Source organism: Onthophagus taurus, chromosome 3, assembly GCF_036711975.1.
Source record: "Onthophagus taurus isolate NC chromosome 3, IU_Otau_3.0, whole genome shotgun sequence".
NCBI classification, from domain to species: Eukaryota; Metazoa; Arthropoda; class Insecta; order Coleoptera; family Scarabaeidae; genus Onthophagus; species Onthophagus taurus.
The window spans coordinates 22,435,081-22,460,840 of record NC_091968.1 but is presented as its reverse complement, the minus strand read 5'-3'; the positions used below and the strand labels follow the sequence as shown (position 1 = coordinate 22,460,840).

The following is a 25,760-nucleotide window of genomic DNA, read 5'->3' as shown; positions in this document are numbered from 1 at the left end:
AGTGATTTTTCAAAACGGCTTGTTGCATTAAACAGAGGATACTTTAATTAATAATTGCTGATATTTCCACAAATACACTTCAAGAAATTAATTTTATAGGGAATTTTGAAAATTATTAATGAAAATAGCAACATCGAAAATGTTATCAAAACTTCAAATATTGTTTTCTCAAAAACTAAAAGTTATTTTTCAAAACGTGTTGGTTCATTGGAAGGAGGACACTTTTATTAACAATTTGGGAAATTTTCATACTCATATTCCAAGGAATGGATTTTATACGAATTTTTAAGACTTAATCGGCGAAAATTGCAAAATTCGAAAGAATTATCGATTATTTCAAAAATTTATTTCTCAAGAACTAAGAGTGATTTTACAAAACGGCTTTTTGCATTAAAAAGAGGATAGTTTAATTAATAATTGGTAATATTTCCACAACGATCCTTCAAGAAATTAATTTTATAGCGAATTTTGAAAGTTATCGATGAAAATTGCAACATCGAAAATGTTATCAAAACTTCAAATATTGTTTTCTCAAAAACTAAAAGTTATTTTTAAAAGCGGGTTGGTTTATTGGAAAGAGGACACTTTTATTAACAATTTGGGAAATTTTCATACTCATATTCCGAGAAATGGATTTTATACGAATTTTTAAAACTTAATCGGCGAAAATTGCAAAATTCGAAAAAATTGTCGATCATTTCAAAAATTTATTTCTCAAGAACTAAAAGTGATTTTTCAAAACGGCTTTTTGCATTAAAAAGAGGATACTTTAATTAATAATTGGTGATATTTCCACAAGGATCCTTCAAGAAATTAATTTTATAGCGAATTTTGAAAATTATCGATGAAAATTGCAACATCGAAAATTTTATCAAAACTTCAAATATTGTTTTCTCAAAAACTAAAAGTTATTTTTCAAAACGAGTTGGTTCATTGGAAAGAGGACACTTTTATTAATGTGATGAGTACACGCAATTCAAATTTGGCAGTAACAAATAAAATTACCCGCTTGCAAAGTAATTTCATTCTTGAAATTTTTTTGTATATCTCTTTGTTGTCTCGTTTTACACATTTCAATTTTGCAAAGACTTCGTCTCGCCACGAATTATTTCCCCAGCGATTTAAAAGACGGCATCGGTTTAATATATTATTTCCGCGTCGCAGTTAAATTCTTTAGTGGCCCTTTGAGGCCATCAAAGACACCGTGCGCGATTCGTTAACCAATAAAAATTTTTATATCATTTTTATCATACAGTTTTCTTTTCTTACCTGGGCAAATGTGGTGCAGCTTGCGATTGATTAACCGAAAAGATTAAAATTCCTGCCATCACAACCAATACGGTTATTGCAACGTTTCCGAATGAGGTCTTCATTGTGTTTGCCTGAAAAAAAAAAATAATAATTGCAACAATTTAATTTTATTAAATTTAAAATAATTTTGAGCAAAACTCGGAATTTATTAATAAATTAGGACCAAAAATTTAATAAAAATATATCCATTGAGATTTTTTTTTTATAAAAAGAAATATTTTCATCTTCTTTTATAAAATTCGTATTTTAACGTTGCTAAAGTCGATTCCCACGGCGATGATACGAGCTTTTCTCACATCTTGCATTTTCAACCGTTTATATTTATGAGATACCTGACATTACCCGCAGCTATAAACGTAGTTCTTCAATCAAAAAAATAAACATTATTATATATTACATATTCCCATCATAGTTCGTTTCATTTACTCTTTGCATTTGAGCCGGGTTTTAATGCTTTTGGCTCGAAATTTCACATCAACGATCCACATTTGCATAATTTTCCAAGTAATTCCATTTTGCAATTTTCAGGGTGGCAATCTAAACTAAACTGCCAACACTATTTGCGAAGTCATCGAAAATCAGACGGTGCAAAATCATAAGTTTGTGTTAAATCGTCTCTATGTATTTATTCCCCATAGTTTTCACAACGTAACGTGATGAATTTCAAATTCGTCTCGTTGACATTCCGAATTGGAAAGATTTTGGACTTCCCCGCAAACATCTCTCTATTTATTCTACGATTTAAAATGAAACGCGAAAGAAATCGATAAATTTTCGACATTTTGAATTCAAGTTATCGAGTTAAACTTAATTTCAACATCAAAGACGAACGGTTGATATCTTGCCTTTATATTAAAGGATGCCTCTTTGAAGGGAGGGTGATGGTACATATTGTACTTTGCCCTCGCGACGTGACGTATGTGCGATATTCGTTCGGACGGGTTGGGAATGCAAAATGTTTGCTGTCGCGGCTTATCATGGCACGTTCGTTTTGACACGAAATCCACCGAAATTCAGTGTCATACCTGGACATTTTTCAATTTTTGGGGTTTTCTCACAAGAATCTTAACTCGGAGGAAATTTGATAAATTTAAAAAAAACACAATGAAAATAAATTGATTCAAAATGCTTTAGAAAGATTAACTTGGTAAGTGACATCTGAGATACTTTATTGATATAAAAGATAGATATGAAGTTGACAAAATGAATAATAATTGATTTCAGTTAAGATGAAAATATCTACTCAAAGTTAGTCACAAATTGCGATATTCTTAAGATATAAAGCTAGTGTTTGTAAGTAAAGAGGGTTTTTAACTAAAACTACATCAAAAATAACTTCTAAATTCGCAATTTTAATTTTTTTAAACTTTTTTTGTTCGTAAGATGTTCAAAATGATCCAAGGAACACGATGAGTATCTGCAATTAAAATTTGGCAGTAGCAAAAAAAATTACACGACTACAATAAGTCATTTCCTTAGCTCTAAATTCGCAATTTTAATTTTTTTTAAATTTTTTTCTTCTAATATACGTAAAATATCCTTTGGAACACGACTAATACACACATTTCAATTTTGGCAATATCAAAAATGCTTAATCCTTTAATTTCTAAAGTCGCAATTTCAAATTTTTATTTTTTTTGTTCCTTAGATGTTCAAAATGATTCAAGGAACACGATGAGTACCCGCAATTTAAATTTGGCAGTAGCAAAAAAAATTACGCGACTGCAAAAAGTTGCTTCCTTAGCTCTAAATTTGCTATTTATATTTTTTTTTTAATTTATTGCTTCTAAAATACGTAAAATATCCTTTGAAACACGGCTAATACACACATTTCAATTTTGGCAATATCAAAAATGCTTAATCCTTTAATTTCTAAACTCGCAATTTCAAATTTTTTATTTTTTTTGTTCCTAAGATGTTCAAAATGATCCAAGGAACACGATGAGTATACGCAATTCAAATTTGGCAGTATCAAAAAAAATTACGCGACTACAAAAAGTAATTTCCTTAGCTCTAAATTTGCAATTTTAATTTTTATTTTTAATTTTTTCTTCTAAAATACATAAAATATCCTTTGGAACACGGCTAATACACACATTTCAATTTTGGCAATATCAAAAATGCTTAATCTCTTAATTTCTAAAGTCGCAATTTCAATTTTTTAATTTTTTTTGTTACTAAGATGTTCAAAATGATGCAAGGAACACGATGAGTATACTTAATTCAAATTTGGCAGTAGCAAACAAATTTACGCGTTTACAAAAAGTCATTTCCTAAGCTTTAAATTTGTAATTTTAATTTTTTTAAACATTTTTTTCTTCTAAAATACATAAAATATCGTTTAGAACACGGCTAATACACACATTTCAATTTTGGCAATATCAAAAATAGAAATTAGAGCATTAAAACTGACGATTTTTGGGAATTTTACGTCTTGAACATAGGTATAGGTAAGAAATAGGTAAGAAATTAAAAACTGAAAGTGATGTAATAACACTGCTTGGAAAAAAACTTAATAATCAACCTGTACATCAAAATCCATAAAAGATATTTCCTTATCATTGGTTATTACGAACTTAGAGCACTAAAACTGACGAATTGTTGGAGTTTTACGTCTTGAACATGATTGTATGTAATAGATTAAAGACTTGAAAGTGATAGAGTGAAACTGTTAGAATAAAAAATATTAACAATGAAGCCATAAACGATAATCCATAGAAGATCTTTCCCCATCATTGGTTATTATCAAGCTAGGGCACTAAAGCTCATGAATCTTTGAAGTTCTATGTTTTTGACATGATTATAGGTAATAAATTAAAGACTGAAAGTGATGGAATAAAACTGCTTGGGAACAAAAAAACATTCTAATATATATTATTAATATATTATTATTATAAATATATTATATATATATATTAATATCAAAAATATTTGGTCCCTTAATTTCTAAAGTCGTAATTTTAATTTTTTTTATTTTTCTTTGTTCCTAAGATGTTCAAAATTATCTAAGGAATACGATAAGTATACGCAATTCAAACTTGGCAGTAGCAAAAAAAATTACGCGACTGCAAAAAGTCGCTTCCTTAGCTCTAAATTTGCAATTTTAATTTTTTTTTAAATTTTTTTTCTAAAATACGTAAAATATCCTTTGGAACACGACTAATACACACATTTCAATTTTGGCAATATCAAAAATACTTAATCCCTTAATTTCTAAAGTCACAATTTCAATTTTTTTATTTTTTTTGTTCCTAAGATGTTCAAAATGATCCAAGGAACACGATGAGTACCCGCAATTCAAATTTGGCAGTATCAAAAAAAATTACGCGACTGCAAAAAGTCATTTCCTTAGCTCTAAATTTGCAATTTTAATTTTTAAAAAAATTTTTTTTTCTAAAATACGTAAAATATCCTTTGGAACACGACTAATACACACATTTCAATTTTGGCAATATCAAAAATACTTAATCCCTTAATTTCTAAAGTCACAATTTCAATTTTTTTATTTTTTTTGTTCCTAAGGTGTTCAAAATGATCCAAGGAACACGATGAGTACTCTCAATTCAAATTTGGCAGTATCAAAAAAAATTACGCGATTGCAAAAAATCATTTCCTTAGCTCTAAATTCGCAATTTTCATTTTTTAAAAATTTTTTTCTTATTATTTTTACTATTACTTTAAATTTATCGTATTCTGAAGCCCGTTATATCGAGGTTTTATTGTAATATAATAAAGCATTATGAATTTGGGCTAGGAATTGTTTGAAATTCGTCGGCTGTTGCTTGCGTTTCATTACGCTAGTAGAGGTTTGCGTTAGTTGAACAAATAACCCACTAAAAGGACAACCGGAATATGTAATTGACCGCGGATGTGAGTAAACACAGAAACGGAAAATTTAATGAAAACAGTGTGACAAAGAAAATGGTAATTAAAAAAAAAACGAAATTTTAAACTAACTAAACAAGATGAGAACTAAATAACTTAAAAAGAAAAATGTATATTTATGTATACAGCGTGTCCTGTATCTTCCGCATCAGAGCATTATACGGTTGTAGAATACATTATTCTGAAGCGATCTTTCTAATAAAATTTTTTCGAAATGTTTATAATAACCGCACGGGAACTGTTTAACGACGACCAATAACGGACAACTTTGATTCATCGAAAAAGTTTATTTCTCTTTCCATGACGAATTTATTGGTGAGTACACGTGGGAAACGAGTTCCATCGGCGTAGCGGACCGGCCGAGGGTGGCACCGATTACCTGAGTCTGATTTGCGATCTGCTGATTGGACGAAAAACAGTTCCTTTAAACAGTTCCCGTGCGGTTATTATAAACATTTCGAAAAAATTTTATTAGTAAGATCGCTTCAGAATAATGTATCCTACAACCGTATAATGCTCTGATGCGGAAGATACGGGACACGCTGTATACCGTGTCTGGATCTCCTTCATAACCTGATTTAAATGAAGCTAACGGTGTTACGCGGCGGTAAATTCCTCCCTTACTACTCAAGAACGTCGGCTCGGCTTCTGATTTAATCGACTATAATCTACCCAACCCCTAAAGGAGCTCGAAACTGAAACTGTTCGGTATCTGCGTTCGAAGCTTAATTATTCCATTTACTAATATCTTTGTGATGTAATGTTTCTGACAGCTAATATCTTTTAAATCTTTTTGTTATTTATCTTTATTCGATTAATACACACATTACAATAAATATTTAATTGTTTTTTGTCCTTAAGATGTTCAAAATGATCTAAGGAACATGATGAGTACACGCAATTCAAACTTGGCAGTAGCAAAAAAAATTACGCGAGTGCAAAAAGTCATTTAATAAGCTCTAAATTTGAAATTTTCGTTTTTTGAAAAATTTTTCTTCTAGAATAGGTAAAATATAGTTTGGAACACGATTAATACACACATTTCAATTTTGGCAATGTCACAAATATTGTTTCCTTAACTTCTAAATTCGCAATTTTAATTTTTTTGTTTTATTTTGTTCCTAAGATGTTCAAAATGATCCAAGGAACACGATGAGTATACTTAATTCAAATTTGGCAGTAGCAAAAAAAATTACGCGATTGCAGAAAGACATTTAATTAGCGTTAAATTTGAACTTTTCGTTTTTTGAAAATTTTTTGCTTTTAGAATATATAAAATATCCTTGGGAACACGACTAATACACATATTTTAATTTTATCAATGTTAAAAATTCGCTCAGTGGCATAAAAAACGCAATGATGACCAGTTTCAAAGTGTAATAACTTTTGAACGTATTGCTCGATTTGAATAAGGTTTTATTTATTCGAAAAGTCTACCCTTTACCAATATTTCTGTAAGTACCTTCCCCATTTTGGCAGTCTCAAATTTCAGCAATGGTGAATATCGAGTGTTTTCTTCCTACACTTCAAGCGAGGGGAGGAAATATCCGTTATTAACATTTTGTTTGATTTACTTGTCACAGTTTAATACACTACAGTACATTTCCTCGACGTCTATGACTTGCATTAATTTCTGATGTCGCTGCTTAACAAGATGCGTTATCTTTTAGAGCTTGTAACTTTAGTGTTAACAACAATAGAAACTTGAACAATAAACAGAAGTGATCAGAACAAACAAGACTATAAGCTTCTTATGTTTAAAATTAATATCTTTTGTCGGTGCACCACACAGCAAGCTTCAAAGTGTAGGAAGAAAACACGCATTAGCGTTATTCACCATTGCTGAAATTGAAGATATGCCAAAATGAGGAAGGCACGTACATAAATTGGCACAGGGTAGACCTTTCAAAGAAAAAAAACCTTATTCAAATCGAGCAATACGTTCAAAAGTTATTACAATTTAAAACTAGTCATCATTTTAGGTGATGCTAAAACTTTTATGTTCGTAATTTTAATTTTTTTGTTTCTTTTTGTTCCTAAGATGTTTAAAATGATCTAAGAAACACGATGAGTACGCGCAATTCAAATTTGGCAGTAGCAAAAAAAATTACACGATTACAAAATGTCATTTAATTTAATTCTAAATTTGAAATTTTCGTTTTTTGAAAATTTTTTGCTTCTAGAATACGTAAAATGAACCTTTGGAACACGACTAATACACACATTTCAATTTTGGCAATATCAAAAATAGTTGGTTCTTTAACCTCTAAATTCACAATTTTAATTTTTTATCTTTTTTTGTTCCTAATATGTTCAAAATAATCCATGGAACACGATGCGTACACACGATTCAAATTTGGCAGTAGCAAAAAAAATTACGCGATGGCAACAAATCGTTCCTTTAGCTCCAAAATTGAAATTTTCGTTTTTTGAAAAATTTTTGCTTCTGGAATAAGTAAAATATCCTTGGAAATACGACTAATACACACATATCAATTTTGGCAATGTTAATTTTAAGATGTTCAAAATGATCTAAAGGTGAGTTTAGATATGCATGGATTTAGTGGCGCCAGTAGTTGCGCCAGTTCTATTTGCACTACATGTACAAAAACAAAAATAAGTGACACTTCAGTTTCATTTATAAAGTGTATTGCACTTGTATATACACAAATTAGGACCTCAACCGAAACAAAAATAGATATATTCTAGGTTTAATGAGGATAATTAAACGTTATCGTTGAATGTGTTAACATAATTGGGATTTAATTTGAATGCAATGAAACATAACCTAAATTTGACATTAAAAATTTTGTGTTTTTGTGGACTCATCACTTGCGTACCTTCATTTCAGGAGGGTGCAGACTTTTTCGATCCATGCATGGATGATTTCAACTTGCACGCCAGTTGATGTTTACACATGCAATTTCATTTTACTTGCGCGTCAGTTTTTATTGGCTCCACTAAATCCATGCATGTCTAAACTCACTATAAGGAACACGATGAGTTCTTTTATTCCTAATATGTTCAAAACAATCCATGGAGCACGATGAGTACACACATTTCAAATTTGGCAGTAGCAAAAAAAATTACACGATTGCAAAAACTCATTTTTTTAGCGCAAAATTTATCTCGTAACAATTTTTTTTTGTAATCTGTCATATTAATTTGCAAAAGGTATTGAAACCAATCAATAACGCACTAATTATTCTATTTACCAATATCTTTTAGTATCTTTTACTAATATGTTTTTGACAGCGAATATCTAAATCTTTTTGTTATTTATCTTTATTCGATTAATACACACATTTCAATAAATATTTAATTGTTTTTTGTTCTTAAGATGTTCAAAATGGTTTAAGGAACACGATAAGTACTCGCAATTCAAATTTGGCAGTAGTAAAAAAAAATTACGCGGTTGCAAAAAATCATTTCATTAGCTCCAAATTTCAAATTTTCGCTTTTTTGTAAATTTTTTGTTTCTAGAATACATAAAATGTCCTTGGGAACACGACTAATACACACATTTCAATTTTGGCAATATCAAAAATAGTTGGTTCCTTAACCTCTAAATTCTCAATTTTAATTTTTTTATTTTTTTTTGTTCCTAATATGTTCAAAATGATCTAAGGAACACGATGAGTACGCGCAATTCAAGTTTTGCAGTAGCAAACAAAATTACACGGTTGCAAAAAGTCATTTCCTTAGCACTAAATTAGAAATTTTCGTTTTTTGAAAATTTTCTGCTTCTAGATTACGTTAAATATCCTTTGGAACACGACTAATACACACATTTCAATTTTGGCAATGTTAAAAATACTTGGTCCCTTAACTTTTAAATTCGCAATTTTAATTTTTTTGTTTTTTTTTGTTCCTAAGATGTTCAAAATGATCTAAGGAACACGATGAGTACACGGAAGACAAATTTGGCAGTAGTAAATAAAATTACGCGATTGTAAAAAGTCATTTAGTTGCTGGATTTATTATGATTTTTTTTTCTTTTCCTTTCTCATCTCATTGTTTTGTCCCAGCCATATTCCCTGCCAGTCATATTCAGTAGTCATGTTTTGTTTTAATATTTTTTTATTATATTGTTTATTATTGTTTCTTTTTTATGAGGGTATGGAAGACCAGCTAATGAGCTGAATACCTACCATTTTGTTTTCTCACTCGATCTTATATATTTTCGTCTTACACATATATGTATATGTCTTTTCTCTTTGCTGTAATGTAATAAGAGTGAGGAACAATAAAGAATTTATAAAAAATGTATTATTTAATTAGCTCTAAATTAGCAATTTTAATTTTTTTAATATTTTTTGTTTCTAAGATGTTCTAAACGGTCTATGGAACACGATGAGTACACGCAATTTAAATTTGGCAGTAGCAAAAAAAATTACGCGATTGCATAAAACCACTTCCTTAGCCCCAAATTTAAAATTTTTTAATTTTGAAATTTTTTTGCTTCTAGAATACGTAAAATATACTTTGGAACACGACTAATACACACATTTCAATTTTGGCAATGTCAAAAATATTGTTTCCTTAACTTCTAAGTTCGCAATTTTAATTTTTTTAATATTTTTTGTTTCTAAGATGCTCAAAATGATCTAAGGAACACGATGAGTACTCGCAATTCAAATTTGGCAGTAGCAAAAAAAATTACGCGATTGCATAAAACCACTTCCTTGGCCCCAAATTTAAAATTTTCGTTTTTTTAATTTTTTTTTCTTCTAGAATACGTAAAATATCCTTTGGAACACGACTAATACACACATTTCAATTTTGGCAATGTCAAAAATATTGTTTCCTTAACTTCTAAGTTCGCAATTTTAATTTTTTTGGTTTTTTTGTTCCTAAGATGCTCAAAATGATCTAAGGAACACGATGAGTACTCGCAATTCAAATTTGGCAATAGCAAAAAAAAATACGCGATTGAATAAAACCACTTCCTTGGCCCCAAATTTAAAATTTTCGTTTTTTTAATTTTTTTTTCTTCTAGAATACGTAAAATATCCTTTGGAACACGACTAATACACACATTTCAATTTTGGCAATGTCAAAAATATTGTTTCCTTAACTTCTAAGTTCGCAATTTTAATTTTTTTGGTTTTTTTGTTCCTAAGATGCTCAAAATGATCTAAGGAACACGATGAGTACTCGCAATTCAAATTTGGCAATAGCAAAAAAAAATACGCGATTGAATAAAACCACTTCCTTGGCCCCAAATTTAAAATTTTCGTTTTTTTAATTTTTTTTTCTTCTAGAATACGTAAAATATCCTTTGGAACACGACTAATACACACATTTCAATTTTGGCAATGTCAAAAATATTGTTTCCTTAACTTCTAAGTTCGCAATTTTAATTTTTTTGGTTTTTTTGTTCCTAAGATGCTCAAAATGATCTAAGGAACACGATGAGTACTCGCAATTCAAATTTGGCAATAGCAAAAAAAAATACGCGATTGAATAAAACCACTTCCTTGGCCCCAAATTTAAAATTTTCGTTTTTTTAATTTTTTTTTCTTCTAGAATACGTAAAATATCCTTTGGAACACGACTAATACACACATTTCAATTTTGGCAATGTCAAAAATATTGTTTCCTTAACTTCTAAGTTCGCAATTTTAATTTTTTTGGTTTTTTTGTTCCTAAGATGCTCAAAATGATCTAAGGAACACGATGAGTACTCGCAATTCAAATTTGGCAATAGCAAAAAAAAATACGCGATTGAATAAAACCACTTCCTTGGCCCCAAATTTAAAATTTTCGTTTTTTTAATTTTTTTTTCTTCTAGAATACGTAAAATATCCTTTGGAACACGACTAATACACACATTTCAATTTTGGCAATGTCAAAAATATTGTTTCCTTAACTTCTAAGTTCGCAATTTTAATTTTTTTGGTTTTTTTGTTCCTAAGATGCTCAAAATGATCTAAGGAACACGATGAGTACTCGCAATTCAAATTTGGCAGTAGCAAAAAAAATTACGCGATTGCATAAAACCACTTCCTTGGCCCCAAATTTAAAATTTTCGTTTTTTTAATTTTTTTTTCTTCTAAAATACATAAAATATCGTTTGGAACACTACTAATACACACATTTCAATTTTGGCAATGTCAAAAATATTGTTTCCTTAACTTCTAAGTTCGCAATTTTAATTTTTTTGATTTTTTTTGTTCCTAAGATGCTCAAAATGATCTAAGGAACACGATGAGTACTCGCAATTCAAATTTGGCAGTAGCAAAAAAAATTACGCGTCATTTCTTTAGCTCTAAATTTGCAATTTTCGTTTATTTAATTGTTTTTTGTTATATATCTTTCAAATCTTTTTGTTATTTATCTTTATCCCACGTGAAAACATTTACTCGGATCCTTTTAAATATTAATTTCTTGTTGACACAGTCCCCCCTTTAATTTTCTTTCTCACCGTGAGTGTTTTATAACACACCCTAGCTAATTGAACAAGTTCCCAGCTCCCCTTTTGCGTTTCCTAATTTTTCTCCCATTCTCCGGGTTAAGCACAATCGATGCAAATTTAGTTAACTTCTCGGTTTGTGTTTTAGAGAAATGCGATTAAATTAAATTGGAATTAACCTAGATTATTTTAAAATCATAAATTTGAAAATATGAAATCGTTCGATTCATGTAAAACGCATAACGTTATCGTTTAATATCCACTGGGAACTGCAAGAATTCCGCTTCCCCATTGAAAATTCAAATGATAAATGTCGGTTATTTAAATCTCAATAGAGAGGAAAACGTTTTCGGATTTTCCATCGAATCGAAAGCTTAAAAAATACATTTTCCTGCAAAAATGAATCATTCCATTTATTTTATTTAATAGTTTTTCTTAAACACAATTTAAGCAGGATAAATGCATCTTTTAAAATGGCACTTTTTATTATTCCCTTAGAAAATATGAAAAGGTTCTTGTTTTGTTTAAGGATAACGTTGAATGAATATTTAATGCGAGTTTACGAACGAAGCGAGAAAGGATCGCGAAGTTTTTAAAAAATATTACTAAAGAAAATAATTTCAAAAATCGAACTTTACTAATAAAGATAAGAGCAATTTAAACATTAAACGAGTGTTACTCGACGTGGTTAGAGTGTTTAATTTAAATTATCTATAATTACCGTTTTATTGGTGTCCTCTTTATGTGTGGCGTATAATGTTAGCCAAAAATCCCATTTGGACGATGATGCTCGTTTAATGGTTCGCGTACCTTAATTGAAATCCAGCATCACATTGAAATTTGTGCATTTTAAGCGTATTATAGGAAATTATTAAATATCTCACTTTGGTTGATAATGTTAATTGAAAATGTTGTGCAAATTAAATGTGCCACCTAATTTAACATTAAATTTGAAATGAAAAAATAAAAAAAAACACAATTTAAGTTTTTCTAGTATTGAAAAAGTAAAAAAAGATAGATGGGAAGGTGAAGTACAATTTGTAGAAGGTAATTGCTCCATTACCTTCATGTTGCCTTCGGGTTTTTGCCTTTTTTCTAGAAACGCAATCGAAAGCTCGAGTAATTCGATCACGTTTGTAATTAAAAAACCAACCAACATCTATCCATTGCTCAAGTAATCCTAGACAGGGTTAAAAAGGATTTATTTTGACTTTATTTTTCTTAATAATTTAAAGAATTCTTTTTTTCTGTATTTTTTTTTTGTTCCGAAAATGTTCAAAATGGTCTAAGGAACACGATGAGTACACGCAATTTTAATTTGGCAGTAGCAAAAAAAATTACGCGATTGCAAAAAATCATTTCTTTAGCTCTAAGTTTGAAATTTTCGTTTTTTGAAAATTTTTTGCTTCTATAACACGTGAAATATAATTTGGAACACGACTAATACACACATTTCAATTTTGGCAATGACAAAAATTCTTCATCTCTTAACCTCTAAATTCGCAATTGTAATTTTTTTTTTTTTTGTTCCTAACATGTTCTAAATGATGTAGGGAACACGATGAGTACGCGCAATTCAAATTTGGCAGTAACAAAAAAAATTACACGATTGCAAAAAGTCATTTCCTTAGCACTAAATTCGCGATTATCATTTTTTTAAATTGTTTTTTATTGCTAAGATGTTCAAAATGATCTAAGGAACACGATGAGTATACCGAACACTCCCTTGCTTGTATTAATCTGCTATATCTAGGTTTAAACTTCATAAATAAAATAAACTAAGTGATGACAATTCAAATGACATTTTTTGGCGATTTATCTTAGCAACTGAGGTTAGCAACGAAGATGTTTGGAGTCGGTATAAGCTCCGCCCATCCCTGTGACGTCAAGGCTTAGGTTGTCTATTCCATAATGACGCCATAATTTGGTTGTCGCTACGTCAAATCTTTTTAAATAAAAGTTTTAATATCTCGAAAACTATGCAGTTCAAAGCATTAAAACCTTATGGCATTTTGCAACACCTTGTCAAAAGGAATCCAAAAACCTTCAAATATACAGGCTGTTCCATTTAAAAAACACACTCACCATGTCGTAACTCACACTGCTGTCAAGATTTTTATTTTATTTCCAAGATATGCGGAAAATTGTTTGAAGTAACTTTTATTTAAAATTTTTTTTAATATAAGTTGAAGTGTAGGCTGTAGAACCATTATTCCATACTTTTTGTACAGCCTGTATATCATATATACCGGGTGATTCAGACCATCCGTACCAGGGATTTTTCTCAAAAACGCGATTACCTAAGAAGTTGCAATAAAAAATAGGTAACAGTTTTTATCACGCTGGTAACACCGGAAGTTCAACTTAAAATTTTTCCAAGTTCTCATATGAATTAAGTTTTATCGTAGAATAGATATTTTAAAAATAAACAACTTTTGCTTTAACTCTTCTTAGATTGAATGCAACATTTAAGATGATTACAGTAATGATAACTAAACATGTATTATAAAAAATGCTGAAGTAATTCATATGACAACTTGGAAAATTTTTAAGTTGTCATTAATACCAACTTACGGTGTTACCAGCGTGATAAAAACTGGTGCATTGGATTCTTCCTATACGATTTCATTTTCATATTTTTTATTACGGGTAATCGCGTTTTTGAGAAAAATCCCTGGTACGGGTGGTCTGAATCACCCGGTATAACATTTTGTTGAGGATATTTTAATAATTATTGTTTGAATCAAAAAATGTTTCAAACAAATCTTATTTAGAATCGAGCCAGTAACAACTTTAATTAAAACATTTTTTTCGAATAATCGAAATTATAGAATCTTAGATTTCCCTGTGAATAGTATGGTGAAAAAAAATTCAATTTTATTAAAAATTGCTTCAGATAAAATTTGTTTTGAATATGATTTATAATCGATTATTTTAATAAAAATTATTGATATGGTTACTAGATGTCGCTGTATACCGATATATATCATATACAGGGTGTCACACAAAAAACGCCCCAAGCTGTAACTCTGTCATTTATATTCCGATTTTCATGACCGAGGTATCAAATGAAATGGTTTGATGAATACTATGGTTCATGCTACAAATAAATTTTTTTCAAGGCCATCTTCAATTTTAAGCGATTATTAACTTTTGTTTTTCAAATTGCTCCATATATTTGTCTTCACGTCATTAGATAGAGATTGTTTTTCTGAATCCACTGATGTGCAATACATCCAATTTGAATGTAATTTTAGCAGAAAAAAGACACCTGTATATACAGGTTGTCGCACAAGAACGCCATAAGCTGTAACTCTGTCATTTACCTTCCGATTTTTATGAACGAGGCAACAAATGAAATGGTTTGATGAATGCTATGATTCATGCTACAAATAAACTTTTTCCAACGCCATCTTCGATTTCAAGCGATTATTAACTTTTGATTTTCAAATTGCTCGGTATGTTTTTCTTCACGTTATGGGATAGAAATTGTTTTCTGAGCCCATTGATGTACAATACATTAACATTAATTGTAATTTTAGCAGAGAAAAACAATTAAAACATTTTCCGAACATTGTCATAGTCACTTCTGTAATACTGCAGTGTGCCATGGAAAAAAATAACACGCAAAACTGATAACAGTCATTAAATGCTATTTCAATGCCCAAGCAGTTGTAAATGATACTTATAAGTTGGTTTTTCATTTATCCCATGGCACACTACAGTATAACACAAGTGACTTTAAGAGAATGTTCAGAAACTATTTTAATGTTTTTCTATGCTACAATTACAATTAATGTTGATGTATTGTACATTAATGGATTCAGAAAAAAAACTCTATCCAATAGCGTGAAGAAAAACATACCGAGCAATTTGAAAATCAAATGTTGATAATTGCTAGAAATTGAAGATGGCGTTGGAAAAAGTTTATTTGTAGCATGAATCATAGTATTCATCACACCATTTCATTTGATAGCTAGGTCATGAAAATTGGAAGGTAAATGACAGAGATACAGCTTGCGGCGTTCTTGTGTGGCAACCTGTATATACAGGTGTTTTTTCTCTACTAAAATTATATTCAAAATGGATGTATTGTACATCAGTGGATTCAGAAAAACAATCTCTATCCAATGACGTAAAGAAAAATATATAGAGCAATTTGAAAAGCAAAAGTTAATAATCGCTTAAAATTGAAGACGACCTTGGAAAAAATTTATTTGTAGCATGAATCATAGTATTCATGAAAGCATTTCATTTGATAACCCGCTCATGAAAATCGGAATGTAAATGACAGAGTTACAGCTTGGGGCGTTTTTTGTGTGACACCCTGTACATATATAACATTTTTTTGAGGTTATCTTAATAAGTTTTGCTTGAATCAAAAAATTTTTCAAACAAATTTTATTTAGAATCGAGCCAGTAACAACTTTAATTAAAACATTTTTTTCGAATAATCGAAATTATAGAATCTTAGATTTCCCTGTGAACAGTACAGCATTAACTTTTAAATACATACATTAGTTTTAGATAGAACAAAATGAATTTATGTTAATTATTCAATAACTATAAGAAATATACCCCACAAACTATATATATTTGTTATCAGAAGAAAATAACAAATTATTTTAAGTCATAGCCAACTATGGTTTCCATTTAAAAAAATAAAGTTACGTCAAAAATCTCGAAAATAAAAGATGGGAAAAAAATTCTACCTACGCCACTGAATTCTTCGTAAAAAGTTGCCCATATAATGTTTTATTTATAATACTCCATCTTTGATAATAAGTGAGATATTTGCGATTGCCGTTTTCGCAAAATTTTCAGTTTTTGCCGATAGGGCGAAAACAAAAGACGATAGCTGTTCGGAGTTTTCGGCATTAACATTTTCTCGAAAAACGAGATCATGACATGTAAGCTACTTTTTTTCTATCTCTTTTAGTTTCGGAGATAGCCTATGTGGACATCGAAATTGGGACACCCTGTACGGTAAAAAAAATTCAATATTATCAAAAATTGTTCCAGATAAAATTTGTTTAGAATATGATTTATAATCGATTATTTTAATAAAAAATTTTTATATGGTTACTAGATGGCGCTGTATACCGATATATATCATATATACAACATTGTTTTGAGGTTATCTTAATAATTATTGTTTGAATCAAAGAATTTTTCAAACAAATCTTATTTAGAATCGAACCAGTAACAGCTTTTATTAAAACATTTTTTTCGAATAATAGAAATTATAGAATCTTAGATTTCCCTGTGAATAATATGGTGAAAAAAAATTCAATTTTATTAAAAACTGTTTCAGATAAAATTTGTTTTGAATATGATTTATAATCGATTATTTTAATAAAAATTATTGATATGGTTACTAGATGTCGCTGTATACCGATATATATATAATATATGTAACATTTTTTTGAGGTTATCTTAATAAGTATTGCTTGAATCAAAAAATTTTTCAAACAAATTTTATTTAGAATCGAGCCAGTAATAACTTTAATTAAAACATTTTTTTCGAATAATCGAAATTATAGAATCTTAGATTTCCCTGTGAATAGTACGGTGAAAAAAATTCAATTTTATCAAAAATTGTTTCAGATAAAATCTATTTAGAATATGATTTATAATCGATTATTTTAATAATAATTTTTGATATGGTTACTAAATGGCGCTGTATACCGATATATATATCATACACAGTGTGTCCGTAAAGTAACGGATATAGGTGATAAAATCATTATAAACGGTTTATGGAAAAATCCCTGAAACGGGTCTAAACATTTCAAATTTTTTTCAAATGGCAATCCCCCATTTTTATAATGGAATATGAAAGAGGATGTTTTTCTGAATCTAGTAGTCAATATTAATATTGGTTACATAAGAAAATTTTCGAGAAAAATTACTTTAAAGTTTAACTATTTCAAATTTGTTGAAATGATAAAAATAGCAGTGGCCATGAGTAACTATGGTAACCAATTATTTTAAATAATTTTCTAAGTGTCAAAAAATGATTTAGTAAGTAGTTGACCTCCTTGATGCAACATTTCTTGATCGAAAACTGCTTAGCTCATTAGTAAGGTAAGCCTAGCTGTGACTAAATTTATCTATCATTTTGTTCGTTTTTTGAGTGTGTAAGATTTTATGTTTTTTGGATTGTTTTAATATGTTTTCATATCGTCGTGCCTATCATTGTTTCGTCTCTTTTTAGCTTGTGTTGATATGCTCAATAATAATAATTTTTACGTGGTGTAATTGTCATGGCGCGATCTCTTTTAATACTTTGACTGTAAGTTTTATTGTTTTATTTATTTTTGTAAAGAAGAGATTTTAAAATGTAATTTAGTTCGGATATGTATTTACAGTTTTTTGTTGTTTTTGTGGATTCAAACTGATGATGGCCTGATTATGGCCGAAAACGTTTTTTGAGTAAATTAAATTAAAATTATTTAGCGAGGAAGAAGTTTATATTACTTTTATCTATTTCTTAAATTTAAATAGCATGGAGATCTACGAGATTTCTCCAAGTCTGTCCGACCAAATGTTTTAGGGGAGGTTCAACAAAAGGTGGTTTTGGCTGGGCAAGAAAACCCTTATTTTACTTTTTGAGGAAACCTTAACTGGAGGGAGACGTTTAAATTTTTCCAAAACGATATCATAATATTGTCCCACCTGAATTCCAATAGTAGTTGTTCAGTTTTTGACACTTAGACCCGTTTCAGGGATTTTTCTATAAACCCTTTATAATGATTTTATCGCGTATACACGTTACTTTACGGACACACTGTATATTACGCGATTGCAAAAAGTTGTTTCCTTAACACTAAATTTGCAATTTTCAATTTTAAACATTTTTAGTTTATAGAATACGTAAAATATCTTTTGTAACACAACTTATATACACATTTCAATTATGGAAATAACAAAAATACTTAGTTTTTTTGTTCCTAAGATGTTCAATATGATCTAAGGAACACGATGAGTACACGCAATTCAAATTTGGCAGTAGCAAAAAAAATTACGCGGTTACAAAAAGTCATTTCCTTAGCATTAAATTTATAATTTTCATTTTTTGAAATTTTTTGCTTCTATAATACGTAAAATATCCTTTGGAACACGACTAATACACACATTTCAACTTCGGCAGTAGCAAAAAGAAATTACGCGATTGCAAAAAGTCATTTCCTTAGCACTAAATTTGCAATTTTCATTTTTTTAATTGTTTTTTTTTCCTAAAATGTTTAAAATGATCTAAGGAACACGTTGAGTATACCGGACACTCCTTTGCTAGTATTAATCCGCTACATCGAGTTTTTACTGCATGTTCACATCTGATTGATTCACAAAATGCTTTAAAATTAATCAGTGACGCACCATTCAAAATCGAATATTATGATTATCATATCCTATCCGGTCGATGTTAATTACTGCTGGTGTTTAAATCATCGTAATCGATCCCTCGTTAATTTCTAATCCCGATAAGGAGAGAATATGTGTCCATTATCCCTATTAGCCCATAACAGTGGCGGTTCAAATTATAAATTACTACTGAATCGTAAATAAGCAGCGATTAATTCATTGAAGTATTCTGTAATTGAAGCGAAAATCATTTTTAATAAATATAATATAAACTTTGCATTCTTCCCTATCTATCGGTTTATGTACTGTTTTATATGAATGGATGGAACTCGGCTTGAAATTCTAGTTGTAAGTAGCTTCTTTTGTATCTGTGGCCTAGATAAACAAACCCGCTAAAACAAACAACTTACCGCTTCGCGCCGTTTTACTCTCTTTCAATGATTGTTACGGATTTCTCGCCTCTATATTTTAGTCTATTTTCGTAAAATCGAAACAACAAATTCAAATATCAAAAATTAAAGTAAAAGAACATGTTGTATTGATGATTCAGTAGTTGTATCGAGTTGTATTTTGGCGATTTGGAATAACGACTGGAATTAGATGATGCCTAACTTTATTTTTTCACTTTTGCACAATTTTAGACAACTTTGAATAATTTTAGACAATCTTTGTTACTTTTTGTAAAACAGTTTTCGAAGAAATTTGATAAGAGGAGAATGTTGCGTCTAAAATTAAAGGTAAATTTAGTTGCTACATAAAGAAAAAAAGGAGATAATTTGTGTGTGTAATTAGTGTCTATGAAAAAGCTCTAATTTAAAGCTGGTAAACATTTTTATCGATTTTTTAATGATTGTGAGTATATTTATACTTTCTCAAAGTTTATTAAAACATAATGGGACACGGAAACTTTAAAATTCAAAAGCTTCAAGCAACGCTGAACTATTCAAGCTGCGAAAGAGCTGTTTAAATAAGTTCTATGAAAAGCAGCTTTCATTATTTTAAAACTAAATTTTGTTTTTTAATGTTTAATTATACAAAAACCTTTATTAAAATTTTATCAAAAATTGTTTCAGATAAAATTTGTTTAGAATATGATTTATAATCGATTGTTCTAATAAAATTTTTTTGATATGGTTGCTAGATGGCGGTGTATACCGATATATATCACATATATAACAATTTCTTGAGGTTATCTTAATAATTATTGTTTGAATCAAAAAATGTTTCAAACAAATCTTATTTAGAATCGAGCCAGTAACGACTTTCATTAAAACATTTTTTTCGAATAATCGAAATTATAGAATCTTAAATTTCCCTGTGAATAGTACAATACAAAAAAATTTCAATTTATCAAAAATTGTTTCAGATAACATTTGTTTAAAATATGATTTATAAACGATTATTTTAATAAAAAATTTTGATATGGTTACTAGATGGCGGTGTATACCGATATATATCACATATATAACAATTTCTTGAGGTTATCTTAATAATTATTGTTTGAATCAAAAAATGTTTCAAACAAATCTTATTTAGAATCGAGCCAGTAACGACTTTCATTAAAACATTTTTTTCGAATAATCGAAATTATAGAATCTTAAATTTCCCTGTGAATAGTACAATACAAAAAAATTTCAATTTATCAAAAATTGTTTCAGATAACATTTGTTTAAAATATGATTTATAAACGATTATTTTAATAAAAAATTTTGATATGGTTACTAGATGGCGCTGTATACCGATATATATCATATATATAACATTTTTTTGAGGTTATCTTAATAATTATAGTTTGAATCAAAAAATTTTTCAAACAAATCTTATTTAGAATCGAGCCAGTAACGACTTTCATTAAAACATTTTTTTCGAATAATCGAAATTATAGAATCTTAAATTTCCCTGTGAATAGTACAAAAAAAATCCATTTTATTAAAAATTGTTTCAGATAAAATTTGTTTAGAATATGATTTATAATCGATTATTTTAATAAAAAATTTTGATATGGTTACTGGATGGCGCTGTATACCGATATATATCATATTTATAACATTTTTTTGAGGTTATCTTAATAATTATTGCTTGGATCAAAAAATTTTTCAAACAAATCTTATTTAGAATCGAGCCAGTAACAACTTTCATTAAAACATTTTTTTCGAATAATCAAAATTATAGAATCTTAAATTTCCCTGTGAATAGTACAATACAAAAAAATTTCAATTTATCAAAAATTGTTTCAGATAAAATGTGTTTAAAATATGATTTATAATGGATTATTTTAATGAAAAATTTGGATATGGTTACTAGATGGCGCTGTATACCGATATATATCATATATATAACATTTTTTTGAGGTTATCTTAATAATTATTGTTTGAATAAAAAAATATTTCAAACAAATCTTATTTAGAATCGAGCCAGTAACAACTTTTATTAAAACATTTTTTTCGAATAATCGAAATTATAGAATCTTAAATTTCCCTGTGAATAGTACAATAAAAAAATCCATTTTATTAAAAATTGTTTCAGATAAAATTTGTTTAGAATATGATTTATAATCGATTATTTTAATAAAAGATTTTGATATGGTTACTAGATGACGCTGTATACCGATATATATCATATATATAACATTTTTTTGAGGTTATCTTAATAATTATTGTTTGAATCAAAAAATGTTTCAAACAAGTCTTATTTAGAATTGAGCCAGTAACGACTTTCATTAAAACATTTTTTTCGAATAATCGAAATTATAGAATCTTAAATTTCCCTATGAATAGTACAAAAAAAATATCCATTTTATTAAAAATTGTTTCAGATAAAATTTGTTTAGAATATGATTTATAATCGATTATTTTAATAAAAAATTTTGATATGGTTACTGGATGGCGCTGTATACCGATATATATCATATTTATAACATTTTTTTGAGGTTATCTTAATAATTATTGCTTGGATCAAAAAATTTTTCAAACAAATCTTATTTAGAATCGAGCCAGTAACAACTTTCATTAAAACATTTTTTTCGAATAATCAAAATTATAGAATCTAAAATTTCCCTGTGAATAGTACAGTACAAAAAAATTTCAATTTATCAAAAATTGTTTCAGATAAAATGTGTTTAAAATATGATTTATAATGGATTATTTTAATGAAAAATTTGGATATGGTTACTAGATGGCGCTGTATACCGATATATATCATATATATAACATTTTTTTGAGGTTATCTTAATAATTATTGTTTGAATAAAAAAATATTTCAAACAAATCTTATTTAGAATCGAGCCAGTAACAACTTTTATTAAAACATTTTTTTCGAATAATCGAAATTATAGGATCTTAAATTTCAGTATGAATAGTACAAAAAAAATATCCATTTTATTAAAAATTGTTTCAGATAAAATTTGTTTAGAATATGATTTATAATCGATTATTTTGATATGGTTACTGGATGGCGCTGTATACCGATATATATCATATTTATAACATTTTTTTGAGGTTATCTTAATAATTATTGCTTGGATCAAAAAATTTTTCAAACAAATCTTATTTAGAATCGAGCCAGTAACAACTTTCATTAAAACATTTTTTTCGAATAATCAAAATTATAGAATCTTAAATTTCCCTGTGAATAGTACAGTACAAAAAAATTTCAATTTATCAAAAATTGTTTCAGATAAAATGTGTTTTAAATATGATTTATAATGGATTATTTTAATGAAAAATTTGGATATGGTTACTAGATCGCGCTGTATACCGATATATATCATATATATAACATTTTTTTGAGGTTATCTTAATAATTATTGTTTGAATAAAAAAATATTTCAAACAAATCTTATTTAGAATCGAGCCAGTAACAACTTTTATTAAAACATTTTTTTCGAATAATCGAAATTATAGGATCTTAAATTTCCCTGTGAATAGTACAATAAAAAAATCCATTTTATTAAAAATTGTTTCAGATAAAATTTGTTTAGAATATGATTTATAATCGATTATTTTAATAAAAGATTTTGATATGGTTACTAGATGGCGCTGTATACCGATATATATCATATATATAACATTTTTTTGAGGTTATCTTAATAATTATTGTTTGAATCAAAAAATGTTTCAAACAAATCTTATTTAGAATTGAGCCAGTAACGACTTTCATTAAAACATTTTTTTCGAATAATCGAAATTATAGAATCTTAAATTTCCCTATGAATAGTACAAAAAAAATATCCATTTTATTAAAAATTGTTTCAGATAAAATTTGTTTAGAATATGATTTATAATCGATTATTTTAATAAAAAATTTTGATATGGTTACTGGATGGCGCTGTATACCGATATATATCATATTTATAACATTTTTTTGAGGTTATCTTAATAATTATTGCTTGGATCAAAAAATTTTTCAAACAAATCTTATTTAGAATCGAGCCAGTAACAACTTTCATTAAAACATCTTTTTCGAATAATCGAAATTATGGAATCTTAAATTTCCCTGTGAATAGTACAATACAAAAAATTTTCAATTTATCAAAAATTGTTTATAATATGATTTATAATCGATTATTTTAATAAAATATTTTGATATGGTTACTAGATGGCGCTGTATACCGATATATATCATATTTATAACATTTTTTTGAGGTTATCTTAATAATTATTGTTTGAATCAAAAAATTTTTCAAACAAATCTTATTTAGAATCGAGCCAGTAACAACTTTCATTAAAACATTTTTTTCGAATAATCGTAATTATAGAATATATAAAAAAAATTCATTGTTTCAGATAAAATTTGTTTAGAATTTGATTTATAATCGATTATTTTAATGATTGAGTATATTTATACTTTCCCAAAGTTTATTAAAACATAAAGGGACACGGAAACTTTAAAATTCAAAAGCTTCAAACAACGCTGAACTATTCAAGCTGTTAATAAGTTTTATAAAAAGCAGCTTTCATTATTTTAAAACTAAATTTTGTTTTTTAATATTTAATTATACAAAAATTTTTCTTAATATTTTCTATATCCCGAAAATTAAATCCAAAAACGGTTTTGTTTGATGAAATAAAAAGTTTTCCATTGATTTACCCTTCCTGTTTTTCCAAACGTACCAACTCTTTCGATTAAAACCGTTGATTTTAGTTTGAAATTTTCTGTTTGACATGGTTTGTTGTTCCAAATTTTTTTGTTTTAAATTTTTTGTTAGATATTCGCCGAATAAAAAAAAGTTAACTTAACTTTTTCATCTTTTTTTTCCTAATAATATTCCATTTAAATTCCACAGAAACATTAATTAAATATCGATTTGAAATTTTAAATCTTTTAACTATATCTCTTTAATTTCCACTTTATGAATATTAAACTTGCGCAAACACGAAATTCGTTATCAATTTCTCCTTTCTTTATTATTCCCTCTTTACTTTTCTTTCGACCTTTTTCACAAAAAGATCTTCAAGATCAGATATCCTCAAGCGTTTAAAAAACATACTTGAGAATCCGACCTTTTACTTTTTCTTTAAATCTTAAAAAGAAAAATCGTCGTGGTTTTAACTTTTTTTAGACTTACCTATTTTATTAGGGTTTAGGTTATTGATTGGCCTCCAGTTGGGTTTTCGAATTCGAACTCTTCGCTCATATCAGCTCTTTGTTTTTAAAAACTTTCTATCTCACGATTTTACTACAACTTATTGTTAGTTTTGCTTCTTTGAGGTTATAATTTTAAAACTGTCAATCATTAAGTGTCAAGAAATGCGCAATGAAGTGAAGTTAGTTATAATAAAATTAATTTATTTAATTAAATTTTAAAACACAAAAATTTAATTAAATAAATTAAATTTACTTATTAATCTAAATTAATTCAAATAAATCATTGATAATTATTAAAAACATTAAAATATAACCTAAATTTTCAAAAAATTGCTTTATTTGACATGTCCCAGATAGTATAGTGGTCAGTATCCCCGCCTGTCACGCGGGAGACCGGGGTTCGATTCCCCGTCTGGGAGAATTTTTTTTCGTTCTAAACCCAAAAAAAAAAATAATAAATTGAAGAGTTAACGAGATCGTATCATTACTTCACAATTTAAGGAAAAGTTTGACGCTTTTCCGTGGTATTAAGCCAGATTAAAGGGTTTCTAGTTTAATTATTGCTCGGTTTCCTCAACGATCCTTCAAACGATCCCTTGAAACAATAAATTTTAAGGGTTTATGTTTGATCGATTGGTTTCGACGAAGGGTGGAGAATGGGATAAAGTGGCCGAGGGGATTTTATAGGTTCAATTGATTGACGGACGATTAGCAAAATTGTTTAAGATATATTGATTTATGATGATTTCATTAATTTATTAGAAATATTTTTAGATAACGAAACCAAAAACAACTATAATACGTTATCCCAAAACTTGATTTATTTTATAAACGTTATCTTTAACACGATAATAACTTAATTAGCAATATTTCATGATGCACATAAAGAATTCGATTATAAATTTAATTTCCATTGAATCAAAATAGAAAAGCAACTTTCCATTATAAACGAGATATAACTGCTTTAGGGTGGGTTTGGGAACGGCGTGTGCATCACAAGAGAGTTAAGCCACGTTTTCAACTCCATCCATAGTTTCTGTAGATACAGAGAAAGAGAATATAATGGGGTTTGCGAGGGTTTACACAGAAAGGTATGTAGTAGTTCGAACCGTGTGTTTACCGTCGAACCGTCGATTGAAATACGATCAGGTGCGTTTATTTCGCATTTTACGATCGCGCAAACAATGCTCGGAAGTTA

General features: G+C 28.2%; 1 protein-coding gene and 1 non-coding gene across 2 annotated transcripts in view; one reads left to right on the top strand and one right to left on the bottom strand.

Moving 5' to 3' along the window:
* The window catches only part of LOC111421349 (uncharacterized), a 47,415-nt gene extending 22,749 nt beyond the window's left edge, over positions 1-24,666 (bottom strand). Inside the window, exons 1-2 of the mRNA XM_071195376.1 lie at positions 24,543-24,666; positions 1,270-1,382 (exon numbers count right to left, since the gene is read on the bottom strand). Coding sequence (XP_071051477.1) covers positions 1,270-1,373 — 104 coding nt within the window. The 5' untranslated portion in view covers positions 1,374-1,382; positions 24,543-24,666. The remainder of the gene's footprint in view (positions 1-1,269; positions 1,383-24,542) is intronic.
* Positions 24,667-24,909: 243 nt separating this feature from the next.
* Positions 24,910-24,981, top strand: TRNAD-GUC (transfer RNA aspartic acid (anticodon GUC)). Its single transcript has one exon. It is a non-coding gene; the product is annotated as a tRNA-Asp (tRNA).
* The last annotated feature ends 779 nt before the right edge of the window (positions 24,982-25,760 follow it).